Source organism: Macadamia integrifolia, chromosome 5 (assembly GCF_013358625.1).
Source record: "Macadamia integrifolia cultivar HAES 741 chromosome 5, SCU_Mint_v3, whole genome shotgun sequence".
Classification (NCBI taxonomy): Eukaryota; Viridiplantae; Streptophyta; class Magnoliopsida; order Proteales; family Proteaceae; genus Macadamia; species Macadamia integrifolia.
Window position 1 is genome coordinate 1801893 of NC_056561.1, and position 13872 is coordinate 1815764.

Here is a 13872-nt window from a genome sequence, read left to right on the forward strand (position 1 = left end):
TTATATTTCTATAGATAAGTTTTGATGGGTGTCAATTTATTCATATACAATTTATTATTATTATTCTTTTATCAAATTAATTCAATCATTTATAGTTTGGAATTTAGTTGGATACAAAAAATTAAATTATATTTTTGTATTCATTTTAAAAGTGGAAAAAGATAGGACAATAATTTATCGATTTATTACTAGATTGAATTGATACATCTTTGAATTGGCTTGAACCTCACCTTCATTATATGCTTAATTGCTTATGTTGATTTTGTTTTGTATTTTATGACTTCTTTAGTTGTTTCCTTCGCATATAAACCACAAAATGAGGTTTCGCCAAAAGAAAAGAAAAGAAAAGAAAAGAAAAAAACTCCACTCATACATTGTGTTCTTTTATTTGAGCTTGTGATTTTTAATTTTCTTTTTCAAGTAAAAATAGATGGAAAAGGACCAAATAGCAAGGGGCAGTTGGATGTTGCTATTGCTGAATTTTAAAAAGAGTAAATAGAGAAAAATAAATTTTATACAGAACAAAGAAATGAAATCTACATCATCCTATGATAACTAAATTAGAGATTTTAATTTTATTTTTTTACCCCTTATGTTATTCTCAAAATTTATTTAATGTAATAATATAAGGAAAAAAGGAAGCTACTTACCTGTTGGAAGTTAAATCTATCATCTAAGATAAGTCCTCTTGCATACAAATTGACACCCATCAAAACTAATCTTCCTCTCAACTTGTATGAATATAATAAAACGAGGCAATGTGTTGACTCATCTTCCAAAATATTTATACTCTTCAAGAATCAAATGTATTTCTTTTTTTTTTTTTTTCATTCGAAGAACCCTCAAAATCACGAGGTTAACTTAGTAAATTCATAGATACATAGAAAAGAGTTAGTCGAGATGGTCTTCCCCTCATGGTTTAAATGCACAATTTCGGATGAGAGAATCGACGAGGATCAATTTGGATTGGATGGTTTTGCCGTTTGCCCCTAATTTTCTTTAAAAATAGTTTTTTTTTTTTCGTTGATCTGAATCGTTCCCCCAATCTAGTATTGATTATCAGATCAGTCATATTAGCAAATCCACCCATACTAGAACATGTAGGTAGACCAATACCTCAAAGGCTGAAACCATGCATAAGAGGACAACACCTCCCTCTCATCATTTTTCTCTTCAGTCTACATTGAAGAGAAAAAATGATGCCCAACGAAAAAAAAAAAAAAAAAAATTGATGGGGAGGGCGAGGGGACCATGGTTTTCAATAGGCATCTAATTAACCATTTTTGCAAATAAAATTTCGAAAGGAGGAAATAAATAAGTTTGTAAGGGTAGTTTTGGCACGTAAAAAAAGTACACTTTCTTTCTTTAAAAGCGTATCAAAACATTAAACATCTTCAAACCTCACTTTGACCGTCGTACTCTCTCTCTCTAAAAACACTTTTCGGTTTTTTTCCACTTTTTTTTTTTCTCCTCCTTTTCGCCGCTGTTGCAGTGAGCACAGAGTCACACTCTCTCGCGCTCTCGCAACAGAGAAATTTATAGGTTGAGAGAGAGAGAGATATATGTATTTATAGAGAGAAAGAGAGAGTGGGAAAGAGATGTTTTACTATGACTTGCAGATTTCGATAAGTCCCTCTTCATCATTAATTTCGTACAGTGCGAATTCCACCCTCTTCAACGGCCACGATCTTCAGGTCTTCTCATCGTAAGAATAGAGCTAACTTGTCTCCCTCTTCTACGTAAGTATAACCCCCCTCTCTCCCCTGAGAAAAAAAAAACAGTAACTTTTTGCTTTCCTTCCTTCCTTCTTTCCTTCCTTCCTTCCTTCCTTCCTTCCTTCCTTTTAGGCTTTAACTCTTCTTCTTCCTCTTTTTTCTTCTATTTTTATTTCTATTTATTCTAATTCTTTAACATTTTCATCATTCCATTTGTTCACTATATTAATAATAATAATAATATATCTCCTCTCTTCCTTCTCACTTGTCTGAATATATTCTTCTTCTTCTTCTTCCTCCTCCTCGTCGTCGTCGCCGCCGTTCTCGTTAAGTTTGCTTTTTGGCCGAGAATTATTATCCTTTCATATTTTTATATTTATTTTTTCGTTCTTTTATTCTTGCAGTTCTCTTGTGGAGCAACAACGATTTTTGGAAGGTGTGTGTATGTACTTTTATAAGATTCTGTCCAAATTTCGATTTTTTTTTTTTTTGTTTATCACATGCAATTGATTCACTTTAGCGTTTGGCCAGTACATTTTGATTCTATAGTACGCAAGGATACCCTTTTTCTGAAACTCTGATTCTTTATTCATTTGTTCTTCTATTTTATTTGGTTTCGATTCAATTCGTTTTTGTTTTGCTTTTGAATTTGATGATTTGATTGAGAATTAATTTATAATAATTTCTTCTGTAATTGTTTCGTGGTTGAGTACTCCTGGAGTTCTTTATCTGTTTTGTATTATGTTTACTAGAAGATAAACCTTCATAGTAATGGGTTGATCTTGTCACTAACTGTTGGTAAAAGTATTGGACTTTGTGGGCCACCCAAATTGATGAGGACACCAGTCCAGTGATAAATAGGAACAAAATTAGCTTGTAATTATCTTTTTTCCTTATTAGTGCAAATCTATGAATTTGGTTTCCATTTCCTTCTACACTGACACTGTTTAGGTGGTCTGGGACTTGGTGGATTTATGAATTCAATATGGATAATTATTCCTTGATGGACAAAACTCAACTAATTCTTGATCTTGTAAGAGTGAGAATGCCATCCAAGAAGTCGGTAATGCAACATTTTGGATATTCATACCATGACAGATGTTCCTCTTTTACTTAGTTTTGAGATTTACTACAGTTGGTGAACCAGAATCTAAAATAATGTATACCTGACACAGTGAATGAGTGAAGGGAAGATATGAGAGTAATGGTTTTGCATCCTTCTATGCCTATGTACAAATTTCCACACAGATCAGTATTGTGATTCCTCATGGTTGTTGCTCTAGTTTGAATCTACCACATGATATGATGCATTTTCAAGTAGTTATTCTGAAACTGCATGACACACAAGGATTTAGGGATCTCAATCTATGGTGACTGATTAGGCATTGAATTGCCCATCAATGAACACTATAATTTTCTTTGGGAACAATGGATTTCTAATTTTCTTCTTCTTTTTGTTCACACACATTCATCCTTGTGTATCAATGGTTGAATGCTTATTTCCTATCAATATTTTAATCATTCATTTTGGAAATGTAAGTTTCAAATTTTGATATTCTAGTCATTTTTTTGTTGGTATTCATGGATATTTTGGTTTAATATTTCGAAATATTTATTTGTTTTGTGGAAATTTAATTGGTTAATTAATGAATTATTTTCATAAAACTAGCCACTTCGATTATAAAAGATGCCAATTATCTCAAATTGTATGATTACCTTACACCTTAGCCCTAATTGATCTATATTTATCATATTCTTTCCTTTTTTTTTATTCATGTCAAAACAATTAATATTATTTTATTTTATGCTACACAGTAGGAACTCTTAATTTGGAAGATGAAATATAAATATACATCTCTTTCATATGTATGTATGAGGTTATTATTATTATTATTTTTTTTTTGCGTATTTCTTTTTTCTTTTTTAAATAAAATAAAAATTAGGAATACTATCCACCACATAAGTGACTGAAAATGAGGTCATGAAATGGGATATTTTTAGGGGCTTAGTCATTACAAGCTTCCCATTGAAACTATTAACATTTTCAGTTCTGCCAAAATATGAAGGAAGTTTAGAAGTTTTGTATGCCCCCATTTTTCAGTAGCACAATTCTTGTAATGGTGAAACTTTTTCAAAATTTTGAGTTATATTAAATTTTGACATGTGGTTATGAAATAATATACCCTTTCTTGACTCTTCAGTGTGAAGAAAGTATTGTACGTGATTATTTCCTTAAAAACAAAATGGTTTTTTGTTGTTGGGATCCATTGGAGAATGTGACGATCATGTAGTATCCCATCCTAGCATCTACATGAACTTGCTGTCTTTGAATGCTGTATAGCTTCTCCACTACTTGCACATTAATGTTTCAATCTAGAGTAACATTATAATTGTGAGACTTTATGACTTGCAACAGGCATTATCTGCTTGTAATCTAATGGTGTCTTCTGCGATTTTCAGGGAGCAAATTGTACATCTTGACTGATTGGCTCATGGATCCTAATGGTCATAGGAAAACGAGAAGGGATCTTAGTGTGCAAGAAAAGAGTGTAACAAACTCATCAAATGATGCTGATGAACTTGATCCATGGACCGCATGGGCGTACAAGCCTCGTACCATTTCCTTGCTACTTATTGGTGCATGTCTTCTTATGTGAGTGCCAAGGGTCTAGAAATTGTTCCTCATGTTAAAATGTGTAGCCAGATTTACTTGTTCATTGCTTGATGATGGGAAGGGTTTAAAATTCTACCCATCTGTTATGAGACCTTTTCTTCTTGGTTGAAGAATTTCTGGCTTCTTTCTAGTGCAGCATTTAGTGTCAATGACTAAATCTCATTATTGTATACTTTGAGAGGTTAGAAATTCTTGTTCTTATTCCTTGCTGAGATATTTTTTGGCTGGACATACCCTTTTCTTGATTTGATTCTTCTATGAAGTGGTAAAGCTTATGTTGTAATCTGATTTTACAATTCTTATCACTGCATGAACTTTACCTTAAAAAATCATGCTTTATTTTCAGTTGCTACTATTTTATGATCCTCTCTGATATGTTTATGTATACTTGATCCACTGAAGACGTAGGAGGAAAGAGAATCTGAAATACTTAGGAAGAGATCTTATTGTTCCTGTGTAAATATGGAATCAGATTTTGGTGAATTTGGTTGAGGTGAATGAAATATTTTCTAGGGGAAAGATATTTCTTTGACTTACAAAATTGACAACGGAAACTACTGAGAATTTGGCCAAAAGCAGCAAAATTTTCGCTTTCTGTAATGACTGAATTGATTACCAAAACTGATTTTGTTCCTTACTCTGTATTGTTTGAGGAAACATACTTTTCTGACCAGTCTGCTGTTTAAACATTTATGGCTGCACCTTTGGGCAGGCTCTTGGGTACTGCTTTCCTGCTTACTAAGGGCTTGTATACCCACTTCTTACATCTCAAGGAATATGAACCTTGTCTTGGGTCACTGGGTGTGGCTGAGATATTGTGGAGTTGGGTGTCTTGCTTAGCAATTTTGTCTTTGGATCCAAAGGTAAAAGGATTTGAGTTCCAATTCTGGTGCTCTTATGTAGTGTAGGAAATGCACAACTGGAATTTTGAGATTTCCTTGAAACAAGCTACATTGAGGAACTTCTTGGTTTGTTGGTCCTCTTAACCGTAGATAATTCAGAGGACACATATGCTCCACAAACCGAGTGGTACATGTATTTTTTCTTGCTACTTTCTTGTTTCTTGGACAACTTTCTGCCTGATATGGTATAGCATAGCTGGTTCACTTTCCCTTTTCTTATTGAGATTCTTCCGTATTATAAGAGAAAAAGAACCTTTGCCACCCCCACCCCCAGGGTGAGTGTAGATAGATTTGATCTATATGAACCAAACTAGGGCCCACCTGTTATCGGTATCACCATCATACTACATCATTGAGAGGCAAAATTTGATTAGTTTTGCTGCATGACCCTCCATTATTTCTGTTCCTGTTTCTTTCTGTTGTCTTTGGTATCCTTCTGCATATTTCCAAGTTTCAAACCTTATCACCATACTACATCATTGAGGGTAGATTTGATCTATTTGAAACAAACTAGGACCCACCTTTTGTCACCATACTACATCATTGAGAGGCAAGATTTGATAGTTTTGCTGCATGACCCTCCATTATGTCTGTTTCTGTTTCTTTCTGTTGTCTTCAGTATCTTTCTGCATATTTGCAAGTTTCAAGCCTTTCCTTCTCTGTTTGTTGTGGAGCCTCATCAATATAAAAGAAAATATAAATTTGTAGCATTAAAGTTTTTTTTTTCAAAGAATTTGTTGAATTAATGATGGTTATTCTGACTACTTACACTTGCCAGTTGGGCAAGTGGAGCTCTTAACGCAGAGAACAGTTCGTCTGATGATTGTGTTACATCTGTGAAAAGGTAAATTTTTTATTTATTTCAGAAGTGCTCCAATATTTACAGATGTAGAAGTCATTAATGCCAGTTGTCTTGTCAATATTTTGAGGAAAATGTAAAACCAAATGGTGGTTCACAGCACTTCCTTTTTCTGGACAGGGGTGTATGTGCTATGATTGTGGTCTTTCTAGCTTATTGCCTGCTTCAAGCACCGTCAACGTGAGTTGCAGAATCCAGTTGTTTGAAAATCTCTCTTTACCATATGAGCTCTGATATAGATGAGCATATTTATAAAGATCTATTCCATTTCTTGCTACACTTTAGTCTTACTTTTCAACGGTTGATCATGGTTTGAATCGTTCAAAAAATTCATTTGAAAAAATTCTGACCAAGATAAAAATTTCAGAATATATCATTTTGAGCCCTATGATTGAAATTCCGAATACAAAGTGTAATCACTGGCGCAAACATTCTAACTGCCCTTGTTTTGGGCTCTTTCTCTTGTACTCTGCTTTGTATCCTTCTTCAGGTTGGCCTTTTGATATAATTCAATTGTTGCTTGTTAAAAGAGAGGAAATGAAATACTCTGTCCTGTGAGTGAGGGAAAAACCATAATATTTTGCACTTTACAGTTTACAGTTTACAATGTCCAATGTTATCTTCTCTTACTAATTTTTCTTTTATGACTTAGATTATTCCTTAGTGCTATTTCTTACTGCCCATATAAGTATGGGATGCTCTGAAAAATGAGTGGATTCTTTAATATAACTGTTTTGATTTTGTTTGCTGCAGAGTGCTCATCAGGCCACATCCTGCGATTTGGCGCTTAGTTCATGGAATGGCTGTTGTTTACCTTGTTGCACTTACATTTTTGCTGTTTCAGGTTGTTTTTTTATCCTATCTATCTAAAGAGCTGTAATTTAGTGTTGGTGGACTATGTAGCCTCGTTGTATATATCATTAATTTCAATGCCAGTCGATCACTTATTTGAATTTCAGTTGATTGATATTGGATTAGCAGTTCCATAGTAATGCCAGTGGAAGTGTAGCTTAATTTATTGGCTCCTCTCATAACCATGAGGTTGTGTTTTCCTTACCACTCTTAGTCACTGCAAAATCACTTGGTCCAGGGTCCGTTCTGCTTTACAAGTTATGTAAGTTGTCTCCTCTTATTGTGGAGTGTCTGAGCCTGGCCTGCCTTGGACCTGAGCCTGACTTTGGGGCTGTTGTGGAGATGAGCAAGACCTGGGCATGCCTTAGGAGGCCTGGTAAGTCTTGATACCATAAGTCTAAGAGTTGTTCAACCTATTACAGATTGGGTTTTGGCATATAGCTGGCTATAGGAGCAGCTTTTAGGCACTTTCAAATTCAAAGTTTGTATGCACCATTTTCATTTTGATTGGTTACCAAATGGGTGAGCCAGATTGTTGGCAGGACATACATTCACACACATGCACGCACACACACACACACACACATACACACACACACTTATAAAAGTAGTCTTCTTCCAAGTGCTTGAGGGTGGCTACAAACCCTTTTGTGCCATTTCACTCTATATGGGTCAATCTTTTCTATTAGATCTATGCTCTTTATCTTTCTCATTACATTACAAGCCATGTTCTTGTAGGCCTTCCCCTTTTCCTTTTTAAGTCTTTTAACTTGCACCACATCTTTCTTCACTCGGTCAAGATATATAAATATGTATCCATGCATGGACACAAGCATTTGGATAGGGCCGTAACCAAGTGCAGGTCCTGCTTTCACAGGGTCCCAGACTCCCATGAGGGTGGGACAGGAACGGTTCAACCATATTATTAAGAATGACACAATTCATGGTAACTTTGGTCTGCAGCATTTGAGTACTCACGCTTGTATTAATCTACTTGTTCTTTTTCTTTCCCATTCTTTGACAGAATCGTGATGATGCTCGGCAGTTCATGAAATTTTTACATCCTGATCTTGGTGTTGGTAATGCACTAAAGCTATGAAAAATGCTGCTTCTTTCATTTTCACACACATTTTGGAAGATAACTCACTGACTGCAGAGGTTTATCATGTATGCATTCGTAATTTGTCCACTCAATTTGCAGAGCTTCCTGAAAGATCGTATGGATCGGATTGCCGAATTTACATCCCGGACAATCCCACAAACAGGTTTAAGAATGTTTATGTATGATGTCTTCATTCACAATCCACCTAATTTAATTTACTTCTATATCCCTTGTTTTGTGACATGCATCACCATTTACCACATCATCAAGAAGGGCACTGAGTTGATTTTTAGTCCTTGTAGGACACCTTGTTTGATGAATTTGTCGTAGCTCATATTCTAGGATGGTGGGGTAAGGCCATAATGATCCGCAATCAGCCCCTTCTGTGGGTGTTGTCAATTGGGTTTGAAATAATGGAGGTGTGTTTCCTTAACTGAATACATTGTCTTGGTGATTTATAAGATGCTTTTCTGGTTCTGTGTTTCAGATGCAGAACAACAAATTTTAACTAATTTTTGTTTCTGGGTTTTAAAAATTGCAGCTCACATTTCGACACATGTTACCAAACTTCAATGAGTGCTGGTGGGACAGTATTATACTGGATATTTTAATATGCAATTGGTTTGGTGAGAGCACTGAATCTTTTGTCCTGTTTCATGCTTTATTAAATTATATCATGTGTCATCCGGATTATGTTCTTGTTTATCTGTCTAGGGTTTTTTAAAGGATGCGATTTTGATCAAACCAGACAATATTCGTAGGAATGACTCAATTCATGGAAAAATAAATGATCTCAATTGTTGAGCTACTAAAACATTAAGATAATGCACACTGTCTGTCTTTTTAGATTCTTCCACTTTCAACATAGATCAGCTGTTTAATTTTCTATAAATAAGGTCATGAGCAGTAGTGTCAAATCCTAGCAAGATCAATACTTACGTGGGCTGGCTTGGGATAATATCTGAGTAGAATGGACCACACCAAGTTGAAGAGCATGTTCTAGTTCACTTTTTTTCTTTTCTTTATTTTTATTTTTTAAATTTCACTGTCTGTATGTGTCATGATGGGTAATCATATGGGGGGTTTACCTTAGCAATGACACAATTCCATCAACAAGCCAAAGACTGACAATCACAGCAAATATTTCATTGGTATCGGTCTGCCAACTCTTTGCTTTGCCATATCATCTGCACTTTAAATGGCAGATCTAGGCTATTTTAATGAAGAATTCATGGAAAATGGCAAACATATGCATGCCCATGAAATGAGAAAATCTCCAAGGGGCATATTCTTTCCTCTTCATCCGATGACACTTGTTGAGTCCTATACTCCTATGGTCTACCTCTAACAAACCCCCTATTTCATTGTAATATTTAATGTATGGAAAACATTTTCATTACCAAAAAAAGGAACTCATTGTTGCACTGCTTCTCTCTGAATTTGGGCTTCATATAAATCTTTCAGTTGACCAAAAATAGTGTTTTATTTTGATGAAAATTTTCTTTGGTGGTTTGGTAGAACTCAAAGTTTATTAGATTTCTCTGTGAGATATGAAGTCGGACAAAAGGCTCAGTGCTATAATATCTTAATTGTATAGTTGTAGCTTAAATTCCATTGCTTGAGATGTAGCGCTGGCCATTGAAAGAATCATTCTATTTTTGTTAGTTTCTGTTGTGATTATCCATTGCTCACCGTGTAGGTATATGGGCTGGAATGCATACTGTCCGTTACTTTGATGGAAAAACTTATGAGTGGGTCGGTATAAGTCGACAACCTGATATAATTGGCAAGGTATTTTTTTATGTGTACAGGTACACACTCATTATGTTTAGAAACATTGTCCTTCAAATAAACATTCCAGCATTTTTCACGGTTTAACCCTTCTGGTATTGTATATTGATGGAAAAGTGCAATTGCTTTTTGGATATGTTCCTGTGATTCATAACCAGAACACATCCAAATATATACAGATGGTGCGTTAGCCATACTGGTTTTGTGGAAGCACTGCAACTTCTGACTGGAAGAATATGACATCAATTTTTACTGTCCAACCAATCAGTAGTGTTACAAATGATGCAAAACAGTTTTAGACATTGCCATATGCTGCCCTTTTTAAAGACATGACTCTATTAATGCTATATTATGTTGTACAATAAATAAATTGAACAATTTATGGATTACATCAAAATCTAAAAGAAAAATACTTGTGTGAATTGTGGATTGGTATCTATACAATTGTATGGGTTGTAGCAGTAATGAGAGCTGCCAACTCTGATTGCATGATTCATATTAGGAGGTTATGATTTCTGTCAGGCAATTCCTTTTCAAGATTATGTTGTCCATTATTTGGATATGTTTGGTTGAGCATGCCACTTTTGTTTGTTTATATTTTTCTTCTTAAATTTTGGTTAATTTGTGGAATGGTCCAACAGCCGAGTATCAGGAATAGTTATTACTTCTGTCATGGTTTGGGTTATTGATTTTAGTTGTTTTACATGGTTGATTTTATTATGATATTATGGGGGATTACAGTTATAGAACAACTGTTTAATGCAGTAAAACAGAGAACAAACACTAAGACATTGCTGCATAAAAGTCATCTTAGAGCTACATCCACCCCCTCCCCCCATTTCATGGTTAGCAGCTAGAGATCAATATCTGTTGATTTTAGTTACTCAGTAAGATCATATTATTCTGCAAACAATATGGGGTTAACAGGCAATGTTTAACTCGAGAGTAATAAATACCTTACAGAAGATGCAGTAATGACGTATATGAAATTATTGATGATAGCTACAAATACTATTTTTTATTGTGAAAAGAATATAAGAGATACAGTAATGAGGACCAAAGCTCCAGCAAGCTTTCAAAAGGGACTAGCCAATAGAATATGAACCCCCATACAAAGTGCTCCCATTCACCCCTTCCCTAGCCAACACCATTGGTCAGGGGTAGAGTTTGGCTTTGATTTTTTAATCAGCCTATTGGAAGATATATTCTTAATCATGTGGTCTTAATAAAGATAATTTAGCAAAAATCGTGAAATAGTTACTTTGATTTGTAAGTTGTATGGGAAGTATGGGTAGATAGCCAAGTCCTTAAAACTGCATGATTATAACATCAATTCAGGGCAGAAGTAGCAGGTTGAACGTATGCTGAACTTTTACTTGTGAGCACTTTTTTCTCTCTTGGTAATACTTTTGAGCTTCTGTATTTGTCTTACTGTAAAATTTGTGCCATATGGAAGAGTTCTTTGTTCCTTCTGGAGGGAAACTTTTTGTATATATGTCTGTACGGTGCTATATAGTTCAAGATGATTTTGCACAGAAAGGGTCGTAAGACCAGTAAGTTTTCATCCTAGTTGATGCATAGAACTGCTACGGTAAGTGCAGATGATTTGGCCTAGAAAGAAAAGAAATAATAGAAAGGAAAAAGAGGTTACTCGGACCAATAATTTGTTGTCTAGACTGCCTGTTACATTATGCTTTCAATTTGACTGAAGGTGTTACATCGTTCTTGCACTCTCGTAGAGTTGCTGGATCCATGGAGATCAGCACATTCAAATATTACACTTGTAAGTCAGAACACAACCAAAAAGTGGGATTTATCCCACGTGCCATAATGCTTTTCCACAAGTAGTGGAAGGGATATGGGCTATGTGGACTTTTCTCCTGCTGCCAACTAGGCTGCCATGTAGCAGATTCCCTCCAGCCTAGCCAGATGCATTTCCCATTATATTGTAATGTGCTACTGTGTGTTGGTTTGATATATTATTGCAACAAAAAGACTGATTCTCATCTGTTCTGACTGCTCCGGGAAAATAGGGGATGGCCTGCTAGACTTTAAGAAACCTTTTACACTCCAGATTTCATATATGATTAGCTATTGATCTCTTAGGCATATCCATCAGAATAGAAATTATGATCGATCTTATTGTCAACTGTCACATTATATTCTATTATCTTGATTCTACAACATGACTAAATTATGTGGGATTTGTTATGTTCTGTTTACATTGCAAAGCCTGGTTCAATTTGTGTAATTGGTTAGTACTTATTGTAGGTTGAGTTGCATTTCCAGCGTCACTTAGATATTTACCCACCAAAAAAAAAAACTCATATATATAGTGTGAAAAAAAAATCTTGTGCTGTGCTTTTATTTATATATATATATATTTATATATAGTGTCTTTAGATATTGGTGCTGTTTTCTCTCTCTTTATTTGTACCTGAACCTAATTCCCCACTACTGCTTTTTAGGTTAAGCGAACGTTAGGACAGTTCACACCAGCACAGTGGGACAAAGATGAATGGCATCCTTTGCTTGGTCCATGGCGGTTCATCCAAGTTCTGAGCTTTTGCATTGTCTTCTTGATAGTGGAGCTCAACACCTTCTTCCTCAAGTTCTGTCTTTGGATTCCTCCACGAAACCCTTTGGTGATTTATAGGTTGGTGTTATGGTGGCTGATTGCAATACCAACCATTCGGGAGTACAATTCGTACCTCCAGGATAGGTACTCTCTCTCTCTCTCTCTCTCTCACACACACACACACACACACACACATGCATGGAGGCTCATTAACACTGGATTGCATTCTAATTGTTGCACTCATGTTTCCTTCTGAATGCCTTCCACCTACTATATTTCCAATTGCCCAAAATCAGTCTGTTCAGATGATATTACTGTCTGAAACTCACTTAAATTTGTTTGGATATGTAATGGGCTTTTTTGGGTATTGTATTCATTGGTTAACATGATTATTTTCTATCAAATGACCAAACAAATATCAACATCATATTAGGTTTAGATAGTCTTTTAGTTGGGACCTATTACTCATGCTTTGAACATAAAGCAGCAGTGGCTGGCCGGTTCCCCAGCCAAAGTTAAGTGCATGCAGGAGTATTAATGTGTAAGCACATATTTAGGGATAGGGATAGGAACAACACCTGCATGTGCTATTGTGCAGTAGGGTGCAGGATAGAGGGAAGAGAGAGAAAGACAGCAGGCACTAGCTTGCAGTACGTGGGTGGTGTGCTGAGCCTTTTCCCGTAATATGCATTCGCAGAGGCAAAACGTACGTATACTAACTTCATAGCTTTCCACTTTTTCTTAATGCATTGATTCAGAAAACCAGTGAAGAAGGTGGGGACATTTTGTTGGCTTTCCCTTGCCATATGTATAGTAGAGCTGCTTATATGTATAAAGTTTGGCCATGGTGAGTTATCCCACTTTCATTATTAGAATGAACTTCTTTACATTGATATTACATACAATTAGTGGTTGATCATTTATCTTTTGCTGTTGCATTGCCACTGTGAGGTTATGTATGAACTGACAATATATGATCTTGATCGCTCCAGGCTTATTTCCCAATTCAATGCCTCTGTGGTTGATATTCTTCTGGGTATCTGTGGGGATAGTTCTCATGATATTCCTGATCGTGTGGTGTTGGCAGTTGCATCAAATTTTGGGTAGGAAAAGGGTATGACTTTTTGCCTCGTGGTACACCATTTTTTTATTCTTAAATTATGGATATATATATATATATATATATATCCATCCAATTTGTACATATCTAATCACCTTGATCTGTAAATGTTTTTTTCTGTTATTTGTGGAGGGAGGGTGTGTGATGTGTGAGAATTATCTTTTCATGTTTGGTAGTGGAGAATCTCATCTATTTACTGAGATTTTTCCACCATTGGTACTTGGAGAACATTTCTAGACCTGGTTTATGAATCAATTCAGCATTTTCCTTCTTTTGTGC

At 35.4% G+C, this 13872-nt stretch overlaps 1 protein-coding gene across 2 annotated transcripts; it reads left to right on the forward strand.

The window, feature by feature from the left end:
• Positions 1-1428: 1428 nt before the first annotated feature.
• Positions 1429-13864, forward strand: LOC122080140 (CDP-diacylglycerol--serine O-phosphatidyltransferase 1-like). 2 transcript variants are annotated; one of them, XM_042647040.1, is made up of 14 exons: positions 1429-1705; positions 2120-2151; positions 4176-4368; positions 6070-6135; positions 6271-6330; positions 6904-6994; positions 8027-8081; positions 8204-8283; positions 8407-8523; positions 8646-8730; positions 9804-9895; positions 12364-12617; positions 13232-13320; positions 13466-13864. In XM_042647040.1, exons 1-14 carry the CDS (start codon positions 1599-1601, stop codon positions 13591-13593), a joined length of 1449 nt encoding a protein of 482 aa, XP_042502974.1. In that variant the 5' UTR covers positions 1429-1598; the 3' UTR covers positions 13594-13864. The 2 variants fall into 2 exon arrangements, with proteins under 2 accessions (XP_042502974.1, XP_042502975.1); XM_042647041.1 differs by having other exon boundaries at positions 1432-1739.
• The last annotated feature ends 8 nt before the right edge of the window (positions 13865-13872 follow it).